General features: G+C 38.6%; 1 protein-coding gene across 1 annotated transcript in view; it reads right to left on the minus strand.

Annotated features, from left to right (window-relative positions):
• The window catches only part of minar1 (membrane integral NOTCH2 associated receptor 1), a 61853-nt gene extending 49283 nt beyond the window's left edge, over positions 1-12570 (minus strand). The window contains exons 1-3 of the mRNA XM_030125556.1: positions 12440-12570; positions 9420-10312; positions 7514-8965 (exon numbers count right to left, since the gene is read on the minus strand). Of these exons, the coding sequence (XP_029981416.1) occupies positions 7514-8965; positions 9420-10253 (2286 nt within the window). The 5' untranslated portion in view covers positions 10254-10312; positions 12440-12570. The remainder of the gene's footprint in view (positions 1-7513; positions 8966-9419; positions 10313-12439) is intronic.
• Positions 12571-26173: the final 13603 nt, after the last annotated feature.

Genomic DNA, 26173 nt, shown 5'->3' on the forward strand with positions numbered 1-26173 from the left:
CTTCCTCGTCCATCCAGTCTATCCTGCAGTTTTTCCTCAGTTACACATCAGTAACACCCTCCTGCTCCAGCTCAGCCTCATCTACATTTTATGATGCATTTCATGTTTATGATGTAATCCAGTCAGTTTCTTCAACAGACTGGGAGATTTCAGAGTCTTATCAGTTTGTTGCAGCATCGCCGTGCGACACAGATCTAATAAAGTGTGGTACGACATGTGCAGACTGAAGATAAAACGGCTGAATCTGAAGACTTAAATATCTCACATCGTCTACCTGCTGCTGTCGATGGATGTTACTTATCCATTTACAACATTCATGGACATTATAAGGTCCGTAACAGATTTAAATCTAGGTTTTCGAGGGAAATCCGTATGTGCTTCATCATTTATTTTCCCAACTCATCAAACAAACTTGAGCTGATACAAGAAATGTTGTTAAACATGAACATTTCATGCTGTTTGTTCCTCAGTGTGAATCTAAAATGCCTCCAGACTCAGACTGAACATTCAACTCCAGCCTTCAGTCGTCTGCTTCAACTCTATTCAATTATCGAATTATCTGATGTTCGATTTTTCTGAAAACTGATCAGATCTGACATATGAACATCCACCAGGTTCATCCTATTACTGCTACTTTCATCCATCCATGAAAAAAAGTAAAGATAAGAAAAAACAAAACTGTAGCATCCAATTAGTCTTTCCATTTTGGAGGGTCAGCTGCTCATTAAAACATGAGCGTTGTTTTAGTTTTCCATAGCCTGATTTAGCCTGTTTTAGTCTGTTTTAGTGTGTTTTAGTTTTAGCCTGTTTAAGTTTTTGTCTGTTATAGCCTGATTTAATTTGTTATAGTTTGTTTCAGTTTTAATCTGTTTAGGCTGTTTAGTCTGTTTGAGCTTGTTTTAGATTATCTAAGCCTGTTTTAGTTTTAGCCCATTTCAGTCTGTTTTAGCTTGTTTTAGTCTGTTTAAGCCTGTCTTAGACTGTTTCAGTCTGTTTTAGCCAGTTTAAAATTTCTTTTCTTAGCCTGTTTTAGTCTGTTTAACCTGTTCTAGTCTTTTTTTTTTTTTTTTTAGCCTGTTTTAGTCTGTTTTGGCCTGTTTTAGCCTGTTTTAGTCTTCATTTAGTCTGTTTCAGCCTGTTTTAATCTGTTTTGGTCTGTTTTAGCCAGTTTAAAATTTCTTTTCTTAGCCTGTTTCAGTGCCTGTTTCAGTCTGTTTTAGTCTGTTTAACCTGTTTTAGTCTTTTTGTTTGTTTGTTTGTTTTTTAGCTTATTACCTCCGCCAAGGAGGTTATGTTTTTGCCAGGGTTTGTTTGTTTGTCTGTTTGTTTGTTTGTTTGTTTGTTTGTTTGTCTGTCCATTAGTGTGCAACATAACTCAAAAAGTTATGGACAGATTTGGATGAAATTTTCAGGGTTTGTTGGAAATGGGATAAGGAAGAAATGATTCAATTTTGGTGGTGATCGGGGGTGGGGGGGCCCACGGGGGGGGCCACTGATCAGCCTTGGCAGAGGTCTGTGCTCTCCGAGTGCTTCTAGTTTTAGTCTGTTTTGGCCTGTTTTAGTCTGTTTTAGTCTTTTTTTAGTCTGTTTTGGCCTGTTGTAGTCTTTATTTAGCCTGTTTCAGTCTGTCTTTCTTCTATTTTTTTGCCTGTTTTAGTCTGTTTTGGCCTGTTTTAGTCTGTTTTAGTCTTTTTTTAGCCTGTTTTAGTCTGTTTTGGCCTGTTGTAGTCTTCGTTTAGTCTGTTTCAGCCTGTTTTAATCTGTTTTGGTCTGTTTTAGTCTGTTCTAGCCAGTTTAAAACTTCTTTTCTTAGCCTGTTTCAGTGCCTGTTTCAGTCTGTTTAACCAGTTTTAGTCTTTTTTTTTTAGCTTGTTTTAGTCTGTTTTGACCTGTTTTAGTCTTTTTTTTTTTAGCCTGTTTTAGTCTGTTTTGGCCTGTTGTAGTCTTTGTTTAGCCTGTTTCAGTCTGTCTTAGTTCTATTTTTTTTTAGCCTGTTTTAGTCTGTTTTGGCCTGTTTTAGCCTGTTTTAGTTTTCATTTAGTCTCTTTCGGCCTGTTTTAATCTGTTTTGGTCTGTTTTAGTCTGCTTTGGCCTGTTGTAGTCTTTGTTTAGCCTGTTTCAGTCTGTCTTAGTTCTATTTTTTTTTAGCCTGTTTTAGTCTGTTTTGGCCTGTTTTAGCCTGTTTTAGTTTTCGTTTAGTCTCTTTCGGCCTGTTTTAATCTGTTTTGGTCTGTTTTAGGTCTGTTTTGGCCTGTTGTAGTCTTTGTTTAGCCTGTTTCAGTCTGTCTTAGTTCTATTTTTTTTTAGCCTGTTTTAGTCTGTTTTGACCTGTTTTAGCCTGTTTTAGTTTTCGTTTAGTCTCTTTCGGCCTGTTTTAATCTGTTTTGGTCTGTTTAGTCTGTTTTGGCCTGTTTTGGTCTGTTTTGGTCTGTTTTAGTCTCTTTCAGTCTGTTTCGGCCTGTTTCAGTCTGTTTTGTTCTGTTTTAGTCTGCTTTGGCCTGTTTTAGTCTAAGTCTGTTTTGGCCTGTTTTTGTTTAGTCTCTTTCGGCCTGTTTTAATCTGTTTCAGTCTGTTTTAGTGTGTTTTGGTCTGCTTTGGCCTGTTTTGGTCTGTTTTAGTCTGTTTCAGTCTGCTTTGGCCTGTTTTGGTCTAAGTCTGTTTTGGCCTGTTTTAATCTGTTTAAGTCCGTTTTGGCCTGTTTCAGTCTGTTTTGGCCTGTTTTAATCTGTTTAAATCTGTTTTGGCCTGTTTCAGTCTAAGTCTGTTTTGGCCTGTTTTAATCTGTTTCAGTCTGTTTCGGCCTGTTTTAATCTGTTTCAGTCTGTTTTGGCCTGTTTTAGTCTAAGTCTGTTTTGGCCTGTTTTAATCTGTTTAAGTCCGTTTTGGCCTGTTTCAGTCTGTTTTGGCCTGTTTCAGTCTGTTTTGGCCTGTTTTAATCTGTTTAAATCTGTTTTGGCCTGTTTTAGTCTAAGTCTGTTTTGGCCCGTTTTAATCTGTTTAAGTCCGTTTTGGCCTGTTTCAGTCTGTTTTGGCCTGTTTCAGTCTGTTTTGGCCTGTTTTAATCTGTTTAAATCTGTTTTGGTCTGTTTCAGTCTAAGTCTGTTTCGGCCCGTTTTAATCTGTTTCAGTCTGTTTTGACCTGTTTTAATCTGTTTAAATCTGTTTGGCCTGTTTCAGTCTAAGTCTGTTTTGGCCTGTTTTAATCTGTTTCAGTCTGTTTCGGCCTGTTTTAATCTGTTTAAATCTGTTTTGGCCTGTTTCAGTCTAAGTCTGTTTTGGCCTGTTTTAATCTGTTTCAGTCTGTTTTGGCCTGTTTTAATCTGTTTAAATCTGTTTTGGCCTGTTTCAGTCTAAGTCTGTTTTGGCCTGTTTTAATCTGTTTCAGTCTGTTTCGGCCTGTTTTAATCTGTTTCAGTCTGTTTTGGCCTGTTTTAGTCTAAGTCTGTTTTGGCCTGTTTTAATCTGTTTAAGTCCGTTTTGGCCTGTTTCAGTCTGTTTTGGCCTGTTTTAATCTGTTTAAATCTGTTTTGGCCTGTTTTAGTCTAAGTCTGTTTTGGCCCGTTTTAATCTGTTTAAGTCCGTTTTGGCCTGTTTCAGTCTGTTTTGGCCTGTTTCAGTCTGTTTTGGCCTGTTTTAATCTGTTTAAATCTGTTTTGGTCTGTTTCAGTCTAAGTCTGTTTCGGCCCGTTTTAATCTGTTTCAGTCTGTTTTGACCTGTTTCAGTCTAAGTCTGTTTTGGCCTGTTTCAGTCTAAGTCTGTTTTGGCCTGTTTCAGTCTAAGTCTGTTTTGGCCTGTTTCAGTCTGTTTTGGCCTGTTTCAGTCTGTTTTGGCCTATTTTAATCTGTTTAAATCTGTTTTGGCCTGTTTCAGTCTAAGTCTGTTTCGGCCTGTTTCAATCTGTTTCAGTCTGTTTTGACCTGTTTCAGTCTAAGTCTGTTTTGGCCTGTTTCAGTCTAAGGCTGTTTTGGCCTGTTTCAGTCTAAGTCTGTTTTGGCCTGTTTCACCTCCACAGGTCACAAACAGAACTGAACCTGATGTAGAACAGCCTTAAACAGGCGCACCATCACGTCCACTGGGACATTTATCGTCTCTAATTTGACAGATTTATTCGTCGTCTGACAGAAGAAGTCGACGTTTCCTTCAGTAGAAAAACGGTGGCTGTGGTTGAAGCAGAAACACACATTTATACCAACTGTTGGTTACATCATTTTTACATCGTCTGAGTCTGCAGCGTTACAAATCAACAGAATAAGCACTAAAATCACAGTCCGAGGCTACACATCCACTGACGGATTCGCCATGTGTCGTCTTCTCCGCGTTTCATTGATTCATCCAGTTAATTCAGACTGGATCTGAAGACGATCAACGATGCAAAATATAAACATCTGATTATTCACCTCAGATGCAATTAAGCAAGAATGGATGAAATAGTTAGGACAGATACGTGTTAAAATCTCAGGCAAAAAAGGTTCATTTCATTTATTTATTTAACCTTTACTTTACACTCTGTAGTCAAAATGTATATAGTTGGTATAGTTTATTATTATTATTATTATTATTATTATTATTATTATTGTTTTGTGCACTATCTTTATTCATGTACACTTTCTCTTGCACTTTATTCTGTTGCTGCAATGACTGTTGAGTTTCCCTGTTGTTGGATCAAGTAAATCTAATCTAACGTAATCTAACCTAGTCTAATCTAATGTAATCTAATCTAATCTAGTTTAATCTAATCGAGTCTAATATAATGTAATCTAATCTAGTCTAATGTAATCTAATGTAATCTAGTCTAATCTAATCCAATCTAGTCTAATCTAATGTAATCTAATCTAGTCTAATCTAATGTAATCTAATTTAGTCTAATCTAATGAAATGAAATGTAATCTAATATAATCTAGTTTAATGTAATGTAATGTAATCTAATCTAGTCTAATCTAATCTAATGTAATCTAATATAGTCTAATGTAATCTAATGTAATCTAGTCGAATCTAATCTAATCCAATCTAGTCTAATCTAATGTAATCTAATCTAGTCTAATCTAATGTAATCTAATTTAGTGTAATCTAATGAAATGTAATCTAATCTAGTTTAATGTAATCTAATCTAATGTAATCTAATCTAGTCTAATGTAATATAATTTAGTTTAATGTAATGTAATCTAATCTAGTCTAATCTAATGTAATCTAATCTAGTTTAATCTAATGTAATGTAATCTAATCGAGTTTAATGTAATCTAATCTAGTCTAATCTAATGTAATGTAATCTAATCTAGTTTAATGTAGTATAATCTAATCTAGTTTTATCTAATCTAGTCTAATGTATGAAATGTAATCTAATCTAATCTAATCTAATCTAGTCTAATGTAATGTAATCTAGTTTAATGTAATCTAATCTAATCTAATGTAGTTTTATCTAATCTAGTCTAATGTATGTAATGTAATGTAATGTAATGTAATCTAGTCTAATCTAATTGATTTACACTGAAAAATGCCAAATGCAGAGGACATTATTAGAATAAATGTGGATAAATCTCTTAGTAAAGGTTAAATGTTGACATAAATTCCCTTGGAAGCCACAGACATAGTTTTTAGGTGTTTAAGGGTTCAATAAATGAATTGAATCCTTCTGAACCTGAACTGATGCCTCATTAAAGACAAACTCCACCGTTTACTGACTGTTAGAACCAGGAAATGAGTTTCACAGCTCGGTGGCGTCGGAGTTAAACAGATCCACCGTCGATGCATCCAAAGAAGAATAAAAACCTGCAGAAAAACCCTTCGACTGTCGAACATAAACATCTGCTTCTAATTTTCTGTTCTGACACAGACTCGTCCTCGTCCTTGACAACACATTCAAGCTGTTTGATCAATATTCAAATGAATTCACGGTGTTAAAACTCACACGGATTCATCCATCAGTCTGCAGAACCCCGTGGCGATGTTCACATCCGGCTTTTACCGAGAAACTCAGCTATTCACACATTCAGCCGACTCCAGTAGAAAACAGATATTTATCCTCAAACCGCCTCAAAGCTCATGTGTCTATTATGTCTTTTCTTTAAATACATACTAGTACATTATTAGTGTCATTAGTACTGATACAGTCAGACATCAGCATCAAACATTATATGGACAAAAGTACTGGGACACGTTCAATTCAGGTGTTTCTTTTCAACAAAACTATAATGATAAATGTCAGAATATAGTTTTATATTGGGATAAATATCATTGCTTTGGTTAGTTTGGTTTAAATTGTTATCTTTGCTTCCAAAATACCTCAGAGAAGTATTTTACATAATTTCTCTCAACATTGATTTGGTTTCTGTTTTTTATCCATGACTATGATTTTAAATGTTCTACCTCTAAATTTGAAAAATATTTTTCCTGCTCTGACTGTAAATAATAATTTTCTACCACATCTAACCATCTACTTTCGTCACTTCTCACTTAGGAAGAAAAATCTCCCATTAAACTTAATGGATACAATGATGTTTATTAATTATATGGACATAAATATTGGGACACACCATGTCTACAGCTGTAAGATGTCCTGTTCGTAAGGATTTGAGATAAAAACACCAATATTTCCTTAAAGATTTAATGGGGCCTAAGGCAGTCCCCTGAGGGATCCCATTCTCAAAAATAATTGAGAATGCGATGTCCTGATCTGGATTTTTTTGCTTCCAATCAGATTTTTTTTAGGATTAGTTTTTGCTGATACCGATCAGATACCGACTTATTACAATGAAATTTTGATTTAAATTTGGAGTCATTATTTATAGGTTGTTATACTATTATTTTACTTCAAATGACAATTGGGCTGAAAGTGGAACCTGAACTAAAACAACTATGACACCTCCGAGTCTTAATAACTTTCGTGTAATTTTTGCACCTTCCAAATTCATACTGTGGGACAAATTAGAATCTCTGGCAAACCAGTTTTGGCCCGCAGGCCATATGCTTGCCACTGCTGTAGCCGGTCTATGGACAGGTTCTTCCAGGTATTATATGGAAGTGCGTTCTGCGCTGTATGTTAGTGATGCGCGGATCTGCGGGATACTCGTGAGTTGGCTTGAGGCGGGCTGAAAGAATGTTAGTTTATTTGCAGGGCGAGTTGGGTCGGGTCAAATAAATCCACAAAAGCTCTACTAATTCTACCGCTTTACTAATTCCTCTAAGCCTCCCGCTGTTGTGCAGCTAATTTTCCTTTTCCCTACCTTCGGAAACTTTAATTTGATGGACCAGGATGTTTGTTTACCCCCCACCCCACCCCCAGGAACCAGGCCCAGATTGGCCCAATCTCATGACTAAATCCAATCCAATCTTCTAAAAAAATATTAGATCAGCAGCCAATACCGATCTTTGGATCGGTATTGGACATCCTTAATAATAATCTGATAACTCCACAAATCAGATAATGATCAGAGTATTAGTGTGGATGTAAACAGGGTCAATGTCAGACACTGTAGATGAACGAATGAATGAATGAATGAATGCATGAGTGTGTACCTCTTTGGCTTTGCGGTGTCGGTCCTTTACATCTCTGTCCTTGTCTTTGTTGTCGTCTGCAGAATGGCAGGAGTACGACACTGTCCTCCAGTCTCGAGGGGAGTTGGTAATGCTGGCAACCTTGGACTCGGTGGCGCTGTTCTCCTCATTGAGCGAGCGTGATGACCTCCTGGTGAACATGCTCTTCTTCAGGGCCTTCACCCGGAGACTGTCGCCGTTGCTGCCATCTGAGCAGCACCAGTCTGCCGTAACCACAGCCGCTGCCGCCGCCACGCCACCATCCGATTTACCGTTGTGGCCAGTGGTGTGACACGGGAACACACGAGTGGAGATGGCAGCTTCTGGATGTGGACGAGGGGTGGAAGGTTGCGGTTTGTCGGGGGTGGAGCCGGACACTGAGCCCGCCTCTCCGTGTCGCCCATTGGCCTCCGGGTCCTGGATCTTCTCATCCAATTTGTTGAGTTTGGACAGAACCTGGGAGATCTCGCTGCGAACGCCTGACAATGACTCCAGCTTTTTCTCGATCTCACCGATCCTCATCACCAGTTTGCAGACGCTGGATTTGAGCTCATCGTCTGTGTTCTCCAGTGAGTGGAAGAGGCGGTCCAGTTTGGACTTGGCCAGTTTGACCGTGTTGCGTTCAGGTGAGCTGTCGCCTTCGGACTTCAATGTTCCAACCTGAGAGAGAGAACCATTACTGTTGTAGCAAGAAGACTGGACAATGCCTAGAGAATCGCAGACACTCATGTCGTCCAGAAAGCGAAATATGTCACTAATGTCGTCGCTAATGATCTCCTCGTCCTCATCCGAGTGTTTGAAGGTGTGTCTCTCACGGTCGGGATAGTTCGCAGGGTATTCCTTCCTCTTCTTCTGGTTGGCTTGTTCAGTTTGAGTTCCAACACTGGGTGAGATGTCGCCGCCCTGGAACGATGGACTGTTCATGTTCTTGAACCTTTTGGCTGCCTCTCGTTTGTCCAGAATTGCGGTCCCACTCGCCATCAGTGCAGTATCCTTTGTTTTTATTCCATTAGTTTTCTTTGCGAATCCAGATGGAGATGCTACGACCTTTTCCTTCAGAGTCTGAAAATGCTGCTCATTGTAAGGTTTGTTGTTCAGAAACGGCCTGTCGAAGTCCGGCGGTCCTTCATCTGTGTTCAGACTCAGGCTCTTCACCGGCCACGATGGCTGCTTCCCCATTTTATTCCCAAGTTTTCGGCCGCTGACACACTCAGACACGGTGGTCGGGCCAAAGTACGTGGATGCCTGCAAGTCGTCAAGGCTCTCGTGCTTCACCCGCTGTCGGTCCTGGAGGGGGGAGTTGAGGGTGGGCTCAAAGTAGGGGTTGTTGTAGGGGAGTTCAAAGCTGTGGTTGAAGAACATGGCAGGTTTGTGCAGCTCCCTCCGATGGTAGCCCTCAGTCGCCTTAAGGCCCGGTTTGCGCTCAGTGATGACCTACAACGGGAAAAACTGACAGTGAGCTGCATTTAAAATAAACAACAACAGTTACATAAACCCATTAACCATAACTATATAAATCTAATAACTGTTAGTAATCAGATAATTGTAATAATCAGATCTGATGAATTTATATGCACTTAAGACATATGATATTCGATAAAATCTGGTTTAGAGATTTCATCCCATTATTGGATTTTTCTCAAAATTTGTATGTATGTACTGATGTACGAACATAAAACCAGGTTGTTTAAAACTATTATAAATTCAAGTTAATATCCCACCCAATAAAATCACCACAAATTTGTTACTTATTACTGTGTTCATTTGCTAAATGAAATTAAGACAACTTTTTAACAAAGTTAACAACAGTTAACAGATATTTTATCTTGTAACTCTCAAAGTAGCTTGTCTTTCACATCACTTTTCAGAGGATTTGAAGATGACCAACCTGTGGGTTAAAGGCCACGAAGTTATGAAAGTCCTCTTTAAAGATGTTCCTCTTCTGGATGCAGGAGTGGACAGTGAAAGGTTCGTGATGTCCGAGGTGCTGCAGGGAGTCCTGGTCCGTGGTCGACTCACTGTCCATGTCCATGGGGAAGTAGGTCCTCTGCATCTCGCAGGGTGGGGAGGGGGGGCTTCCACTTGAGTACTGAGGCAGATGATGGAGCTTATCAAGGGACGCCGCTCTACATTTGAGGTCTTTGCTGACACCAAGTAAAAAGTTTGGGTCGGTGGTGGAGATGAACGGCGGACGGTTGTTGCAGTCAGCTGCCTTGGAGCAGGGGGAGGCGTTGGGGGCCGGATGCTGCGAGGTCCTGTGGTGGTGATGGTGGTGGTGGTGATGGTGTCCGTCCATGTGCTCGTATCCGACCTCCCGCTCACAGTCCTGGAACTTGTACGTGTCCTTGTCAGACCTGCACAGATCTAGCGACTGGTTCTTGTGGAATCGGGCTCGATGTACTGCGGGCAGCTTGTCTTTGGCGATGCCGCCGTTCATCTGGATCAGGTTGAACATGGTGACGATGTCCGCCGCCACCATCAGCTTCTTGGACTGGGGGTCTTCCGTGGAAGAGCGCATCTTGTCTTTGAAAAGGGTGGCGGGGAAGGCGGGGTCGAGGCAGGCAGTGTAGAACAACAAACTGCGGAGTTTGGCAAGGTGGACCAGGTCGAAGCGAGCACACAGCGACTTACAGAGGTCCTGGTACGACATGGTGTTATGCTTGGTGTCCAGCTCGTCCAGAATCCGACCCAGGAACATGGAGTACTCTGGGAGGGCGTCCATGGTGGCGGGTGTTGTGGACCAGGCCACGGAGACGTCCAACCTCAGAAGAACTGTTAAACCTGGAGACGACACATCAGAACACTGATTAAATATAAAGATGAGGAAGAACAGCTGGACTAGATTAAAGACCTTCACCTCTTCTCAACTGAACTTCTCTTTACTGTAGTAGAAGTACAGATACTGGTATAAACACCAACTGTGGTAAAAGTACAAGTACTGATTCTTTACTGCTATAAAACTGAAACTGTCCATCATGACACCTTTTCTCTGACCTGGTCTCCATTCACTGGATCATCTTTTTACACTTTTACAACTTTTGAACCAACAACAGTAAATATTTAAAGATATTTATTGATGCAAAAGTCCATGTTATCGTCCTAAATTCATTTGTCCAGTCCGTTCAAATCCACTGAGGATAGAACGCAACCAGACTCAAATATTTTCTCCTCTATTTTCTATTCCAACTTCTGAAGAACGATGCCCCTTTTTGGTCGTCGCTTCACTGACATCACTCTAAACAGTAATTAAAACCGAAAACATCACAACTTTAACGACTACAATTACTTTGTAAGCAGTCAAACTTCATGCACTTAAATGAAGGCATCAATAGAACAGGATGAAATCATTACTTTTCTTCTGTTGTTGATCCGTCTATGTATGATTTTGTAAATTCCCATGATGCACAGCAGGAGTGGCGGAACTTCACTGCTTACATTTGTCTCTTAATTTGTGTCACATGATCGCCTTCTCTCATCGTGTATAATCACCGTTACATGACGCTGTGGTTTTTGACCTGATGGTTTGAATCCAGTAGTTTATAATTTGGAGCTAGAAGTGATCATATCTGAACAAAAGAGGCGGAGCTGCAGGAGCCTGATGGTAGTGCTAAGTGCAAACTCACTGACTCGTTAAAATGCTAAACTATATCAAACACTGAGTGATAGAGTCATTTGGCATCTTATTGGTGGTGTGGTGTCAAAAATCAATATTTTAATCAAAAGTATTCAATTTGTACTCAAAAGTATTTAACCTGTATTCATTTGTATGCCAGAAGTTATTCTTAGAGTAATGTGTAGATTGCACCAGAGTAGTTGACTTTTTTTCTTTGGAGACCCACAAAAGAACAAACACGTGTAGCCATCGAAAGAACACATGAAATTATGGAAAGTTACAAAACGGGGCAGGCAGAAAGAACATTTGAGCTCTTGGAAAGTTTCGGAAAACGAAACGTACAAAAGAAGTACACGAGAGTGGAAATTTTGGACATTCTGGGAAATAATTTACATATTATGGGAAAAAGTTACATATTAATATATGATAAACTAATACTGGGAATTAGTTGCATTTGTATACGTTCTGACCAATCCTGACAGACACCAAAAAGACGACACCCTATCGGAGACAAGCTAATAAGGGGGGTTTCTGATCTGACTAGATTAATGTTCAAAATATGATAAAAATGCATTTGGTTTGTAGCTAAACTCAACCTACTTTTGACAATATAAAAGTGGTCTCCTGGAGCGAAAAGTCAGTTGTTTCTGCAGATGTCAACTCAGTGTTTATTTTACGCATGAATAAACACTTTATGCGGCTCCAGTTCTGCTCGATCTCCAATTTTGACAAGACTCTGTGTGCATTTACTGGACGAAGCATAGATTAGGGAGGACAGAGACATAAATTCAACACACCAGAGTACACTGTGGAAGAACGTCAAAGGGACCAAAGATGTCTCCCACCTGCGGCATTAAATTTTACACAACAGTGGAACCTGTGACCCTCAGTGGATCCGTCAACAGGTTTTATTAAATAAACAAAAACTGCAACTCAGCGTCACGTGGACCACAACATTTGTCAAAAAGTCCAAATAAAACCAACGAGACCAGAATGAGCCCTGGAGTGAAACCACTGTAGTATTTTATAGGTTTTCAGCTCAGCCTCTAGTGGCCGTGGGTGGTATTACACCTTCACACACTAACTCTGTTTTGGACCTTTGGCTCACTTCATCCTCCCAGAACTCTACTGAAGTACTCAAGTATTTGGACTGCATTACTTCCAGCAGGAGGCGCTATCTCTGAGTAAATGAACTCATTAAATGACACATTGTGACTCTCATCTGATTGCGGTTTTTCCGACCTGTGCGCAGCCGCAGTGTGCGCATCATCCGCAGAGGATCCGGGTTTACATACCGTCAGTCAGCGCGAGTTGAAGGGATCATCTGCTCAGCTGGCTCGGCACGGCACGGCACGGGTCTGATGTGCAGAGACACGAGACAACACAAGACAAGACACCGCAAAGTCCAGCAGGAGGAACCTGGGGGATCCGCACCGCACGCGCACGCACGCACACGCATGCACGCGGACACTCCACCGGTTTATCCGTTAATGCACGCGAACACGGTCCGAACCGAACCAGGCAAAAGCAGCGCACACATCCTCACATGGACGCGCACAGGTAAATGCGCATAAAGCCAAATCACAGCAGCCGCGTGCACGTCTGGTTCCGGAGGGAAAAGGCGGATCCGTTTCTCCAGCGGGTCCCGGGGGTCCGGATCGGCCCCATCGGTCCGGACTCTGGAGGAGCCGCCGAGGAGCGGAGCAGTCCGGGATGGACACCTGCAACCGGAGCCCGAACCCCGGTGTCAAGAGGAAGCGGGACGCACGAGCACATCCGGCCCGGACCTTCACAATAAGACGCACGGAGAAAAGAAAACAAAAAAGAAAAGAATTTGATGGATTGATGTATTTATTTCGAATATGAATGTCAAAACAGAAGAAAATAAATAAACAAAACACTTAAACATAAGACATATAATACATATTCAAAAAGGAGTGAGAAGACATATAACTTATAAACTCCCACCCCTTCTCCTTAAATAATTAATAACAGTAATAATCTTCCTAGTCTAAGCATATCTATACTTTATACTATAATATGACTGATACTTATTATTAAATAATTTAGTTTCTGGCTTTATAGTATTATGAACAAATATAATATGACTTACATAAACCCATTATACAATAACACATATATGTAAATACATGTTCATACACAGATCTATACACCCACACATATACATATACACATACATATATACACACCTATACATACATATACATACACATACCACATACTTGTACATCTTTATAACACCCAGTGATACCCAACACCTCCCTCATCCCCGTACCTCTGAAAAATTGTGTCTTTGTACGTCCTTTTAAATTCTTTCAAATTAAAAAAAATTTTAAAGGAGAAAAGAAAAAAGAAAACAAAACAAAATCCTGGATGAGAAAAGAGACGAGATGAAGTAAAGTAACAGTGAAATGTTAAAACATCACATGGGTAAAAATAATAAACAGCACAAAATCATCCTGAAACACATGAAGAACCTAACAAAGTCAGTTTAAAACAGGGGTTGTCCAGCCCTGGTCCTCCAGATCTACTATCCTGCATGTTTTAGATGTGTCCCTCTTCCAACACACCTGATTCAAATGATAAACCGATCATCAAGCTCTGCAAAAGCCTGATAACTACCGTCAGGTGTGTTGGAAGAGGGAAACATCTAAAACATGCAGGATAGTTGCTCTGGAGGGCCAGGATTAGACACTCCTGGTCTAAAACAACGATAAAGAACTGACTAACATCCATATAATTAACAAAACTGTTAGTAAATATGAATTTTTCAACACATTATGAATAAATAGTACTAATAATCCCAAAGGAAGGTCTCATTTAGGTCAGCTGTTTTATCGAAAATTGGTTTATTCTGGATTTCTGATAAAGAAACTGTTGATAATGAGCTTAAAACATGTACAAAATATGCAGGAAATTAAGTAAATGGAGAAAAATAAACTACATTATCATTAAATTACAAAAATATCAATAACAGGAGCAATGAAAGAACTCAGATTACGTCTATTTGTTTAAGTTGATCTATTTTCTTTATTTTGTACTTTGTTACTCAGCATTAAACTAATATGAAATCAATGTAAACTTAGTTCTCATTCAGCTTTGTATTCTTTCACCGTATATGGGATGTAATCAGCTGAAAACATCTGATGAACATTGGACAAATAAACCAAAAATAAGAACAAATTATCTATTAAATCCGAACCCAACATTTATCTTTTAAATGCAAATTCAATACAATAAAAGATTTAGGTTGGTTTTTTGTTTTTTAATTTTCTGTATTTTTCGGTAATTCTTTCTGTTGTTAGACTTAAGCCTGGTCCAGTACCATGTTCTGGTTCTGGTCCATTTCTATCAGCCTCCATCAGAACCTCGGTGCTCTTATTTTGAAGGCTCCTCCTCTGACTTCCTGTCCCATCTGCTCTGACTGATCTGGTCCATGCAGCTCTTTGTTTCTACTCCCAATGACGTCAGTACACCTATGGACCTTTACTGGACATTTACTCCCATAATGCCCTTCTGCACATGTTGTTGGAGACCTGGTCCTGGTGTCAATCCAGATCCAGGAGACCAGAACCAGCCGGTCCATCTGTGTCTTAGAGTCACAGATTTAAATAACATTTATTTATCCAGTCAATCCATGGACGTGTTCATCGCTCTGATCCAATATTAACATTAATTCTAAATAATATTAAATATAATAACCTTTCAGTATCTGAGTGAGCATAATATGCACAGTTTGCACTTCATGTTATAAAAAAGTTTATTATTTTTCACAATTTGTTTTAGGTCAGAATTCAAAAGTTGTTCATTTTTACTTGATTTGACCCAGCCACTAAAATCAGCACATTGTAAATAATAGAACATTCCTACACTAACACCCTTCTACCAAGTGAGTAAAAAATGCACATCGACACATTTTAGCATTTAACATTTGACCTAGTAGAAAAAATAATAATGCATATTTTAATCAATGTTACTGTTAATCGTTGACACGTTTTATGTTTAGACTGTTTTTAATCTATTCTTGTATTTTATTCTTTTATTTAGGTTTTATCTATTCTTCTGTATTTTTGTTATTTTTATTTTCTTTTATGTTTTTATTCATTTATTTATTTTTACAATTGTTCTATGCCTTTTGATCTATACTTGTATTTTACAGTGTTTTTGGTAATTATTTATTTTTCTGTACAGCACTTTGGTCCACTGTGGTTGTTTTAAAGTGCTTTAAAAATAAAATTAGATTGGATTGGATGTGACAGGATGAAAAAAAAATATTAAATTTTTATCAGTGAAATAAACTCGTTCTCAGACAAAGTCAATGTAAAATGCTGGCTTTAAATGAAGCAGATGAAACAGATTTTTTTTCCTGAATCAGAGGATGTTTGACCCCATTACTGAAGAAGAATTAAACCTGGTACAGAACCTGTTCTACATCTGAAACATAATCCATCATCCATGAATCGCGAACCAGAAGCACCAACAGTTTGAGTCTGGAAACAAAAAGAACAAACTTTCATTAGAACATGTTGATTTAGGGCTTATTTTGTTAATTTTGCTCTTTTAATGATAAAGATTTGAACAATTGATTAAAAGGAAACACAATCTGAGTTCTTTGTACATTTATTCTTAGCATCAAGAGGAGAAAATATGATGTAAAAAATAATTAACAGTGGATAAATCAGTCCTTAAAAGTCCTTAAACATCTACCATCGACTAAAACCATCTGCTGATCAAAACTGTTTAATACCTGTTGATCCACTACTCTTATCAATCCATGTCAATAATTGGTGTAAAATACAGTTCTTCATCTTTTCATGGTCATCAGATATGACCCATTTGGATGTTCAGAGGCTCTATAGTTACCATGGAAACACCGTCATCTTCTACAACATTGATTCACCAGTAAAACCCATGGAGTTGGATCAATGACAGTGGATGGACACACTGGGTTTATGTATAAATACATTAAATAAACTGAACAAAAATGAATAAAATATTTGCAAAATAACCATGAAAACATATGCAAAGAAATAACTAAAATGAAGTAAAAATTAAATAAAATGAGCAGCAAAATGAACGAAAACAGCCCAAGTGATCAATAAAATGAACAAAAATGAGTAATAAATCAATAAAATACGCAACATGAACAAAATAAGTCAGAAACTGAACAAATTTAAAGAAAAAATTATAAATAGGCAAAAAATGAACAAAAACTAATAAGCAATAATAAGTAAAATGAATAAAAATTTACCAAATAAGGTCATAGATGCTTGGTTTATGTTTACTTAATGATGTATTTAAATGAAAAAGTGCATTTTTCTTCCGTTTTCTCTGTTTTGATATAATAACCTTTGAATTTACTCTGAGCTTTAATGAACATCTACATGATCAGTGAATTTAATATAAGAAAATATAGGATTTACACTGAAAAATGGAAAATACAGAGGATAATGTCATAATAAATATAGATTAAATGTAGAGAATTTGCTACAGAAACAGCTGTAGGTGTTTAGGGGTTAAGTTCCAGAACGTTGTGGTCAGATGTGAAGAACATGACTTGTTTTTAATGAAATGTCAGATCGAGCTGACGCAGACAAACACATATTTTCAGATGTTTTAATGACCTTGAAGCTGCTGAAGTGGAAACAGGCTGAAGCTGCACGTCGCTTTTTCAGCAGATTCTGCAGATTCTGGTTAAACTCCAAACACGATGACGACGGAGGGTTCAGGGGTTTCAGGGTTTGTTTCCATGACGCTGAAAATCACACATAACAAACATTAGTCAATAAATACGATGCAGATCCAACGACGTGAAACAGACGATGGATGAGACTCGAATGTGAAGGAAAGTGTTGTGTATTTACTTTGTATTCAAGATGTGTTTGTTGTGTATGTAATGAGTCTGAGTCCAGGACTAACACCGACACTGATGTGAGGTTCAGTGAGTAGAAATGTAGAAATACTTTTCACTTTTACCAGTGATGACACTTCAGACCATGTACTTTTGCACTTTTACCTGGGTACAGGAGTCGATTCAGTGTTTCTGGTGGTCTTCACCCTCAGATAAACATCCACCACAGAGTAGGACCTCAAACCTCCAGTCAATGAAATGGAACGAACCATTGGTCAACCCTGAACCAAAGTGTTTTTAGATCCTGAACTGAAGCATTGGTCGATCCTGGACCAAAGCATTGGTCAACCCTGGACCGAAGCGTTGGTCAACCCTGGACTGAAGCATTGGTCAATCCTGGACCAAAGCGTTGGTCAATCCTGGACCGAAGCTTTGGTCAATCCCGGACCGAGGCATTTGCAGATCCCGAACAGAATCGTTAGTCGATCCTGAACCCAAGTGTTGGTCGATCTTGAACTGAAGCGTTGGTCGATCCTGGACCGAAGTGTTGGTTGATCCTGGACCGAAATGTTGGTAGATTGTGAACCTAAGTGTTGGTCAATTCTGAACCAAAGTCTTGGTCAACCCTGAACCAAAGTCTTGGTCAGTCCTGGACCAAAGCATTAGTAGATCGTGAATCGAACCATTGGTAGATCCTGAACCAAAGCGTTGGTCGATCCTGAACAGAAGCGCTGGTAGATCCCGGACCAAACCACCTGTCGATCCAGGACCAAAGCGTCGGTCGATCCTGGACCAAACCACCTGTCGATCCTGAATGTCTGTGTTGTCTTGGACATACTGAGGGTTTGTGTTTTTCACCGACCTCTGACCCTTTAAGCTCTGGTTTCATGTGTTTTCCATCAGGACCAAACAGTGAACACATTAATAGTCATATGTGTCTGTATTTGATCCATTAAAGTCCAGATCCTGGACTGGGCTGAACCGGTCCACCTGCTGCTGTGACTAATTGTCTTTTTCTGCTCTGTTTCCTCGTCTTTAGGATTAATCAGACCGACCACCGTGTTCATGTTAATGATGGTTTTAATGTTTAAGTGGCTTCTCTGATCATCATTTCACTTTCTTAGTCGTTTTTTAGGACGGAGGAGTTTCTGACAAAAAAAGGAAAGAATGAAGAAGGAAAATGAACGAAGGGAAAAACATTCTGTAGCAGACATTTCCATTCAGTCAAGGAGGGTGATGGTATCAAAGTACATCTATCTATCTATCTATCTATCTATCTATCTATCTATCTATCTATCTATCTATCTATCTATCTATCTATCTATCTATCTATCTATCTATCTATCTATCTATCTATCTATCTATCTATCTATCTATCTATCTATCTATCATCTATCCATCTACAGTACTGACTCACAGGCCAAATGTAGTCAGTTTTCTCATTATTCTGCTCATTTTTATTCATGTTGATTTAACTTTTTGTTCATGCTTCATGCTTTTGTCTTTATTTTTGTTCATTTCATTGATTATTTGACAATATTTCCTGATTATTACACCTCAAATGGAGCATAATCTTCATTCTTATTCATTTTAATTTCTGGTTGTATCAGTGGAAACACCATCCATAATCAGAACGATGCAGTATTAGACATTTTTATTCTAATTATTGTAATTAAATAATGACTGATAACAGATTTAGTGTGAAACATGTGAAGCTCGGTGAATCCAGATGAAGATGCTGAGGATGAGGATGTGTCAGTCCGTCCGATGACAGATGGCACCCGTTGACTCATCATGATGCCAATGTTGAGTCAGATCCTTCTGCTTCTCTGACAGATTCGCTTCATTTGCAGCCTTCTTTTAGATCTATGGGAGGAGAATCGAACCGGTTTACCTGAAAGGACCAGGTCACGTCGTGGACCAGGTAGGAGGGCCTGGGAGAATCCAGAATCTGGATCCACAGTGAAAATGATGACCAAAATGGGTCAGAATTGCCTTATTTAGACCTTTCTCCTGTAGATGTTTAACTCCAGCTCTGCTCTTAAGCCTTACAATGGAGACTTCGGAGACCAGGAGGAGGATCAGGTCCATGCAGATCCAGATCAACGTCACAAAGGTTCGGAGGAGACAAGAAGATTCTACAGAGGAACCTTCCAATGGATCAAACCTGGTTGAAACAAACCGGACTGAGCCTCCTGAGGACCTGTTGATGATCAGGAACAGAGTTTATCTTCAGTGAATCAACCTCTTCACCGTCCTGGACCAATGTCAACAAATGCCACTTTCACATTGACCTCATATGGTCTGACCTGATGGACTTGGTGTGAAACCACCTCTGGACCAGCAGCCGATCTGGGGTCTGACAAAGAGAGGTGGTCTCCATCTGGATCAAAGTGAACCAGACCTCAAATCATTTTCAGAGTGATTCAGATGATTCAGTCACAGGAAGTTACAGAAGACGAACTCTGGCCATAAATGTAAGAAGAAAAGCCATGCCAACCTCAGCCACGTAGATGACGACAACAGGACGCATGAATCTGATCCCAAAAACCAGAACTGGACCAGATGTAGACAATGAAACAAAAACATAAACATTATGAAAATGGTCTTGGTTAAACCACTGTTGGATCTACAGGACCAGGTGGAGGTCCACGTTTACACACTGGCCTCTGATCGGCTTCTATTTGTAGTTTTAACGACATGAACTCAGTCATCCGTGTCTGAATGGTGTTGATCAGTTGGACATGCTTGGGTTCTGGAAGTCCAGACTCAAGGTTAGTATAAACCACACCAGGTCTTGGCCAACACTGTCAATGACCAGTCTGATGTTCTTCCACACAATAAACTGAGGATCCAGACCATGTGGTCATGAGGCCAAATGTTTGTCTGTTGATCCACGGTTCAGACTAAACTGTGACAGTTCTGACGTTGTTTGTTGGATTCCAAACAGATCCTTTGTTCAGCTGTTGACAACATAAACTGAACAGAAAACAGAGGTGATTTGTGGTTTTGCTGTGGCTGTTTTCTGTCTTAAAACAGAGCTAAGCTAACACAGCTAAGCTAACAGAGCTATAATGTAAACTATCAATGGGTGCTCCACATCAACATTATAAGACGCACATAAATAACATGAACAAAAAAATTGACAAAATATCCACTAAATCTAACAAAAATGTACAAAATGATCAACAAACTAAACAAATATCTAGAAATAAGCACAAAAGAATAAGCCAACAGCTAAGCTAGTAGTGCTATAATATAAACTATCAGCTGACGCTCCACATCAATAAGATGCACATAAATAATATGAACAAAAAAATGCACAAAATATTCACTAAATCTAACAAAAATGCATAAAATGACAAACTACACAAATAGGCTATCTACAAAGGGGCACAAAAGAATCAGCTAAGCCAGCAGCTAAGCTTGTAGAGCTATAATGTAAACTATCAGATGGCACTCCACATCAACATTATAAGACGCACATAAATAAAATAAACAAAAAATGCACAAAATATTCACTAGTTCTAACAAAAATGTAGAAAATGATCAATAAACTGAACAAATATCAACAAACAGGCACAAAAGAATCCGGTAAGCTAACAGCTAAACTAGTAGAGCTATAATGTAAACTATCAGCTGACGCTCTACATCAACATTATAAGATGCACATAAATAAAATGAACAAAAAATGCACAAAATATCCACAAAATCTAACAAAAATGCATAAAATGATCAACAAACTAAACAAATATCTACAAAGGGGCACAAAAGAATAAGCTAAGCTAACAGCTAAGCTAGAAGAGCTATAATGTAAACTATCAGCTGATGCTCCACATCAACATTATAAGACGCACATAATTAAAATGAACAAAAATGCACAAAATATTCACTAATTCTAACAAAAATGTATTAAATGATCAACAAACTGAACAAATATCTACAAAGGGGCACAAAAGAATCAGCTAAGCTGATAGAGCTATAATGTAAACGATCAGCTGGCGCTCCACATCAACATTATAAGATACACATAAATAAAATGACCAAAATTCACAAAATACTCACTAAATCTATCAAAAATGCATAAAATGATCAACAAACTAAACAAATGTCTACAAAGGAGCACAAAAGAATCAGCTAAGCTAACAGCTAAGCTAATAGAGCTATAACGTAAACTATCAGCTGACGCTCCACATCAACATTATAAGATACACATAAATAAAATAAACAAAAAATGCACAAAATTTTCACTAGATCTAACAAAAATGTACAAAATGATCAACAAACTAAACAAATATCAGAATCAGCTAAGCTAACAGTTAAGCTAGTAGAGTTATAATGTAAACTATCAGCTGACAGTGTTATTTTGAGCGATTGTTGAAATAAGTATGAGTTTTAGTTTAGAAGAAAACTTGATGATAGCATAATACAGAGGTGTGGAAACAAGGAGTTTTATCCTTCATTCAGTGACTGATTCCGTCTGTGGACACATAGAGTTGGTTCGATGGTGGTTTTGGTTTAAGTGTGTTCTGGTACCACACTGACCCCTGTTGGTCTGAGTCTGGAATATTAATACTACATAGAAATACCATAAAAGAAAACCCGTCACCATTCTACGACTAAGTCTCTCCATCCTGGTGGAGCGGTGACGATCCAGTGCTAACGTCGTCTAATCCAGAGACTAAACTGCGGATCAGCACTAACGTGGGTCTGAACATCCAAAGGCCACATCTGCCTCCTCACCTGAATCAGCCCACTCATCTCCAACACCGAGCAGAAAACAACGCCTCATTAATCCTACACCACCGCCGCACTCAGCCTGATTAAAAATGTACAGAGCTTCGAACAGACAGTTTGTCCCATGCTGTGTGATGGACGAGCGTTTTCAGGCATCGGTTGACATTCAGTTCATTCATTACAGAAGCAGAGAATTCATCGGAGAAACTAATCCACGGGTTTATCTGTTTATGTACACGAGAAAACCAACAAATACAAACTGATCCACAAATAGATGAAAGGGAGATGTAAATAAAGAAATAAATCTATCTGTGTCTGAATTCTAGCGGCAGATTTACAGAAGATTTTCACACAGATAAGAGTGAAAACATAAGAAACATGAGGAACACCATAAACTGATGATCAGGACAGGAAGGAAAACAGGAAACAAAACAATAAATCATTCCTTCTGGGTTGGTTTACTTAAGTCTCATATGTTCAGAGTTCAGTTTAAATGATGATTTTGTGATTTTTTTGTGTGTGTGTGTGTGATTTAGTGATTTCTTCTGAACATGTAATGAAATTTAACATAAATGCAAACTAGCAAAACATACATAATAATACAAATATCAAGAATCACAACAATCTTAGACTGAAGAAGAGCACAATAGTTCCATTTACATTTACCCGAAAAGGGGTGGGAGGAAATGCAGTTTATTTAATCCCACCCCCTAAAATATTATTAATAATATATATGTCCATCTTCCGTTTAGCTTAGTCTTTTATATTTATATATCTATTCACACACACACACACACACACACACACACACAAACAGACACACAGAGACACACACACACAGACACACACTCTCTCACACACACACACACACACACAAACAGACACACAGACACACACACACAGACACACACACAGACACATGCACACACATACACACACACAAACAGACACACACACGCGCACACACAGACACACACACACAGACACACGCACACACACACACACAGACACACACAAACAGGCACACAAACAGACACACACAGACACACACACACAGACACACGCACACACACACACACACACAAACAGACACACACAAATAAACACACACACACAAACAGACACACACACATACACACACACAGACACACACAAACAGACACACACAAATACACACACACACACAAACAGACACACAGACACACACAGAGACCCCCCCCCACACACACACACACACACACACATTCATCCATATACACATACATATACATTTATACATACACACAACATACAAGTACACATCCACGCATACAATTACACATATAATCTTTTACCAGTGCATTTCTTAGTTGTGCTGGCGAATAAATAAACAAATATTAACATGCAAATCATTTATTAGTTCAGTTTCCTAGATTTCCTAGACAATGACTTTTCTGCCTGTATTTTATTATGTATATGTTACATATATTCATCTACTCAGCCATTCACTATTTATTGGAGTATGATGTAGATATTATGTGTTTAATTCATATTTTTATTCATAAATCAACCTACTGTTTTTATACTGTCATTCATCTGAGTATGTTCACTGTTTTATTTATTTTTTTATTGTGACTGAACCAGGCTGAAGATGACAGATAATAAATTATTCCATGTGAATTCTTACCAGTTTCTGAAACGTCTGCTGGTGTTTTAGTGTCGACTCTGTGACTTTCACTGATTCATCGTTTGTCTCCAATCCAAAAGTGGCAGAAACATCACACCAGAGGTATCATCTCCTTCCAGTTATCTGAAAAGAACACATATATGGTGTTATTTTTCTTTGACGCCAGGTGTTTTTTGATGGAAAGACAAAATGAAAACCATCCTTTTCACAATATGTCTCTTTTAATTACATTGTGTGACTTTATGTTGAAGCTGCAGAAGCTGTTTTTGGTTCCTTGTGAAGGTCACATCGGAGGCCGGTGCTTTTCCCAGTGCAATAACCCAACACTTTATGACTTTGTCTTCACAATAAAATGCTGACGAACCAGGATCCGCTGGGAAAACGAAGGGAGGCGATTGAACAGAACCAGGATTTAGCTGATGAGGTGTTTTAAGTGGACCACAGCTTCTCCTCCCTCAGGTATAATTAAGACGAGTAAACCTCCGTAAGCAAATACTTCATCGTTCCCATGAGGGCCAAGTGTCGACGGGATCTAAAGCCACTTGAATACATGTTTGCACACTTAAAGCTCATTTATCATCTGTAAAAAACACAATCCCACAAACCAAATGGAGTCTGAAGGTTTGAGGAAGTTTCATTCAAGGCATCTTTGGTCAAATTTAAGACCTTACAATCAACTAAAAACAGTACAACAGGCCTCATAGTTACTATACACCAATATGGACAAAAAAAGCACAAGAGAGTACACTAAAATACACAATAAGTGAACTAAAATACACAATAAGTACACTAAAAAGCACTTAACTATACAAAAATGCAAAAAGTAAGTACACAATAATGTACTTAACTATCAAAAATGCACTAAATAAGTACACTAAAATGCACTTAAGTAATCAAAAATGCACTAAAATACACAATAAGTACACTAACATGCACAAAAATGCACTAAATAAGTACACTAAAATGCACAACAAGTACACTACAATGCACTTAACTATTCAAAAATGCACTAGAATACAAAATAAGTACACTAAAATACACAATCAATAAGTACACTAAAATGCACTTAACTATTCAAAAATGCACTAAAATACAAAATAAGTACACTAAAATACACAATAAGTACACTAAAATGCACTTAACCAATCAAAAATGCACTAAGTAAGTACACTAAAATGCACTTAACCAATCAAAAATGCGCTAAAATACACAAAAATACACAAAAATATGCTAAAATACACAAAATGCTAATATAAATTAAATGTACAGTAACGTACACAAAAATACACAAAGAAAACAGAAAATTCACTTACATATGCAAAACATACTAAAAAACCCTAAAATACAAATAATATACTAAAATACACTCAAACATGCTAAAGAACAGAAAATATGACAAAATATACTAAAATAAGTTAAAATACATGAAGAAAATGCTGATATATATATAAAAATACACAAAAATACATGAAAAACCCCCCACAGAAAATACAATTAAATATACTAAAATATGCTAAAATACACTAACAGACACTAAAATACACAAAACAGGCTAAATACACAATCAGTGAATCAGCAGGTTTGATGAAGCTAAATTATTATTAATATTTCTACATTTTTCTGTTTGCCTTTGGTCAAATTTCAGACCTTCCATTCACATAAAAACAGTCCAACAGCCTCGTAGTTTTCACTGTTTGGAAATGGAGTAAAAAATGCAGATATTAGAGTTGAAACGTACAAACTGATTACTGAAGGTCCAGATCCATGACCCAGGTCTGGATAAAACTCAGACACAAATGAAAGGCGACGGTGGAAGAAGCAGAGAATTCTCCCAACGTCGCTCAGATTCACTGACTCATCGTCCACAAACATCTCAGCTTTATGGAGGAGGAGCTGGAACAAAAACCCACAAAGGACCGAACAATGGACGCCGTCCCTCAGCAGCTGTCAAACCCATGGAACGTCCTGCTCTATTGTTCTGGAGCTTCTGCGTTCCGTTCTGTGGATTTATTTGTAGAAATAAGTGGGTTGAGGGCGTTTCCAAAAACTATACAAACTGACTGAGGAGCTGGAAACAGATCAGTCCAACGGGGACCCTGGTGTCTTCAGCCCAGGGACGTGGACGTGAGACCACCAGAGTCAGCACGATGTTCTCCAGTATTGATGTTCTCCAGTACCAATGTTCTCCAGTACCTATGTCCCCCAGTACCTATGTCCTCCAGTACCTATGCTCCCCAGTACCTATGTCCCCCAGTACCTATGTCCTCCAGTACCTATGCTCCATAGTACCTATGTTCCCTAGTATCTATGTTCTCCAGTACCTGTGCTCCATAGTACCAATGTTCTCCAGTACCTATACTCCCTAGTACCTATGTTCCCTAGTATCTATGTTCTCCAGTACCTGTGCTCCCCAGTACCTATGCTCCACCAGTACCTATGTTCCCTAGTACCTATGTTCCCTAGTATCTATGTTCCCCAGTACCTATGTTCCTCAGTACCTATGTACTCCAGTACCTATACTCCATAGTACCAATGTTCTCCAGTACCTATTCTCCCTAGTACCTATGTTCCCTTGTATCTATGTTCTCCAGTACCTGTGCTCCACCAGTACCTATGTCCCCCAGTACCTATGTTCCCTAGTGTCTATATTCCCCAGTACCTATGTTCCTCAGTACCTATGTCCCCCAGTACCAATGCTCCACCAGTACCTATGTCCCCCAGTACCTATGTTCCCTAGTGTCTATGTTCCCTAGT

This window comes from Sphaeramia orbicularis, chromosome 3 (genome assembly GCF_902148855.1).
Source record: "Sphaeramia orbicularis chromosome 3, fSphaOr1.1, whole genome shotgun sequence".
In the NCBI taxonomy this organism is placed as follows: Eukaryota; Metazoa; Chordata; class Actinopteri; order Kurtiformes; family Apogonidae; genus Sphaeramia; species Sphaeramia orbicularis.